A 3,840-nucleotide genomic window follows, 5' to 3' on the forward strand; every position below is an offset into this window, starting at 1 on the left:
CTGCTGGGGGTATTAGGGTTGAGGAACCCTGCTGGGGGTATTAGGGTTGAGGAACCCTGCTGTAGGGGGTATTAGGGTTGAGGAACCCCTGCTGGGGGTATTAGGGTTGAGGAACCCCTGCTGGGGGTATTAGGGTTGAGGAACCCCTGCTGGGGGTATTAGGGTTGAGGAACCCCTGCTGGGGGTATTAGGGTTGAGGAACCCTGCTGTAGGGGGTATTAGGGTTGAGGAACCCTGCTGGGGGTATTAGGGTTGAGGAACCCTGCTGTAGGGGGTATTAGGGTTGAGGAACCCTGCTGTAGGGGGTATTAGGGTTGAGGAACCCTGCTGTAGGGGGTATTAGGGTATTGGGGGGGGTGGGGTGTACAGTAGGTATTTTTCTTCTGTGTTTATACCCATTTATTAGTCATAAATATTTTTCACAAAAATACATGTTTCAAAAACATTTTAATAGGTCCAAATATTGTAAACATTCATATTGAAGTAGTTTGACAGTAGGTTTAAAACAACACTGGTGATGAGGTCACACAATAATACAACGGTTGGTTTCTTCAACGACAGTAACAGAAGCAGTCTTTTTTGGGGGGTTTAAAGGTAACCGAATATCAGCTGGAAAATTACCCGTAGAGTAGCTCAGCTGAACACAAACAGCTCTGTTGACCATCACTGCACTTAGTAAATACGTCAACCAAACACAGACAGCAGGTAAATCTCCCAACTGAACAGAACTCTCAGGAAGCAGGGGAGAAAGAGGCCTACAATATTACACATGGTCTCAATGCAACTCCAAATACCACCAACCCATGACTGGCTCATTCTGTACCATTGTTCTGAAGCGATACACCCCACTTCCAACGCATTCATAAATAGGGCCACTTCCACTTAAAGAGAGTCTCCAGGACATTTTAAACAGATTCAGGAATGACTCGAGTCTTTTCATTGTCCAACCAGAAAGCTGAATACTGGTTCCTTTAAGTACACTTTCTCCCAACATACATGTGCTGTTATTAATAAATGACGGTGTCCTGTCGTGTTGCTGCACCCAGTCAGGTCCACTCTCCCAGTCCTGTACCAGTGTGCTTTAGGACAGTCAGCAAAGGCTCCAGAATAAATAAATAAATAAACAGATAGAAAAAGGGGGATCAGTGTTTTCCTCAGGTCTTTTCATAGGCGGGCTGCCATAACAGACATCTTCTATGGAGGTCAACTGAAGGCAGCACAATATTTTACAGGGAAGGGGGGAGGCACCACAGAACGGAGTAAGGCTTAGGGGGAGCACCACACCGCCTGGGTAACCGTAATAGGGGAAACACTGATGAGAATTACATGGGTGGACAAAGTGAGGAAGGTTAGGGGTTATAGGTCAGGGTATTCCATCCTTCCTCTGGCAGCACTGTGAGGGCGGGACGCTCCAGTCGTACACGTAGCTCAGGCGGAGTTTAACCTCTTCCTTACACAGCCTCCCGTCTCTCTGCAGCGTCTGCTGTTTCTCCAACATATCCTCCAGGCTCTGCTTGTGAGTCACCATGTATTTATTACTACACCCCCGAGACTTGTACTCCGTGTCGAATCGAGGGTCGTGTGTCCGTTTGACGTCCACCGGGGCTAGCCACGCCCCCAGTGACACGTCCTCGCTCTGCCACACCTTGAGGTAGGCCGTGTTGATTCGGATGTAGTGTACGAGGTCGCAGGAGAGCAGGTAGCCTCCACCCAGGGCGTAGGGTAGGTAGTAGTCACACAGCTCCCAGGCCGACTCCCTCCACTTCCCTGCTGTCTTCACGCGACCGCGGCCTGAGAAGAAGCCCCAGTACAGCCGGCTGGGTTCTTTAGACTTCAGCTCCTCCTATAAGATTCGGAGAGATTATACGTTATTGGGTGTTTGCACATACATTTGTTTTACAGCACAAACTCTATATTTAAGCAATAAGGGCCGAGGGGGTGTGGTACATGGCCAAAATACCACCGCTAAGGGCCATTTTTAAGCACGTAATTAGAGCAGGAAAAGTACATGTTTTGTCATACACCTAGTATACAGTCTGATATACCACAGCTTTCAGCCAATCAGCAATGAAGGCTCAAACCATCCAGTTTACAATACACATTATGTTCCAAATGGCACCCCATTCCCTATGGACCCTTGTCAAAAAAAAAATAGCACACTACATAGTGAAGAGGGTGCCATTTTGGATGCACCCCATATCAAACACATACCTTCAACAGGTCCAGACGAGCAAAAGTGTCATCGTCCGCTTTTAACACAAACTTGAAGTCTACGTTGTGATCTAGCCAGGAATACATATGCAGCAGCTTCAGGGTCAGGTTCTCATACGAGTCTCGCAGCGCGGGGAGTAAGAGCAGGTCTTTGTGCCGCCCCTGCTCTGTGTTGATGTTCTGCATATCCTCTGCGGGCAGACCCTCGGTTCCCACCACGAACATAGCTAGAACCTCCGGATCCTTCTTAGCCAGCCAGGTACTACGGATGATGCTCCTGCGCTCTGTGTACTTGGGTCCTGTGGTGATGAGGACCACCAGGAAGGCCGAGAGGTCTTTGGGGCGTGAGGGGAGCTCAGGGTGCTCTGCTCGGGGCTGGGAGTGGGCAGCGTGGGGTGCTAGGCCTGGAGGGTCGGCCTGGCCCTGTTTTAGGGTCTCCGAGGTACACTTGGCAAGGAAAAGGAGGACAACAGCAAAGAGGCATACTCCTCCGATGGCCAGGGCCGTCTTGTGACGACACACGACGCGGACCAGGCTCATGGTGCTGAGACTGAGAGAGAGACGGGATGGAGAGATGGGGGGGGGGGGAAGAGAGACAAGAGAGATCTGTAAGCAACAATGCATGTCTGTTCATTCAGTTAACAATAAAGACCGCAGTCAATGAATGTCTCCCAGAGAAATGAGGTAGCTAGAGAAAAATACATTCTAAAGTTAATCAACAATTGAACAGACAGCTAACTTAACATTACCTAATCGAACTCGGCAAAACAAATCAGTGTTAAGCAGACCACCCACAGCTTGCCAACCTAACGATAACATTACCCGATCAATCTCATTCCATGTAAGCAACGGAAAGCCTGCCCATTGCATCAAAACAAAGGCGGGAATATAGACTACAGTACCTGATTGTGTCACACAACGATAGATGTTTAATGCATCGATGACAGTTACATGGACATTGCCTCTGTCTGCAGCTAGCTAGTTAGCTAGCCGAGATAGCACAAATGGGGATACGTTAGCAGGCTCGCTAGCTAGCTTAATAGCTATCGAGGATTTGATTTACTACTCACTTCGCTAGCTGCAAAATTACGCGAATGAATAAAATCATTAAAGAAAAAGAGCAATCCTTTTGTGTAGCTAGATGAACAGCTAGCTAGTGAACTACCTCCGCTAGACGTTATTTTGGACTCAACTGGTGACACGCAGTAAATACAAGACAGACGGTGAGTTCAAGACAACACGGAAATCGGAAATATTGGACCTCAGACTTCAGTTTATTTAACACAAATGGAAAAGTCGGAAAAAAGACTGCGAAAATATTTTTGTTTAAATTCATAAAATCGAAATTACAAATCGGAAACTCAGGCATCATCCGAGAGCTACAATTTCTCCAATCTGGACATCACTGACGTCACCGTCACAAGTGTTTTTCTTAGTCTGACTTTGTTTTTTCCGAGTTACCAGTTGGTTTGAAGGCAGTAGTATGTGATGACACAAACACTTCACTGCTGGAAAGACACGCCTTTGGTGCCTCCCAGTGGATACAATTAGAATGAGTTAAACATCTGAACTGCAGCACAGCACTGATTCTAAATCCTATGGAATGTACTGTGTGCAGTGGTGTAAAGT

At 47.4% G+C, this 3,840-nt stretch overlaps 1 protein-coding gene across 1 annotated transcript; it reads right to left on the reverse strand.

Annotated features, from left to right (window-relative positions):
• Positions 1-430: 430 nt before the first annotated feature.
• LOC118388200 (beta-1,3-galactosyltransferase 6-like) lies at positions 431-3,606 on the reverse strand. The gene is made up of 3 exons (XM_035777017.2): positions 3,282-3,606; positions 2,212-2,761; positions 431-1,843 (listed from the first exon to the last, which is right to left on the reverse strand). Exons 1-3 carry the CDS (start codon positions 3,317-3,319, stop codon positions 1,364-1,366), a joined length of 1,068 nt encoding a protein of 355 aa, XP_035632910.1. The 5' UTR covers positions 3,320-3,606; the 3' UTR covers positions 431-1,363.
• Between the last annotated feature and the right edge of the window lie 234 nt (positions 3,607-3,840).

This window comes from Oncorhynchus keta, chromosome 10 (genome assembly GCF_023373465.1).
Source record: "Oncorhynchus keta strain PuntledgeMale-10-30-2019 chromosome 10, Oket_V2, whole genome shotgun sequence".
In the NCBI taxonomy this organism is placed as follows: domain Eukaryota; kingdom Metazoa; phylum Chordata; class Actinopteri; order Salmoniformes; family Salmonidae; genus Oncorhynchus; species Oncorhynchus keta.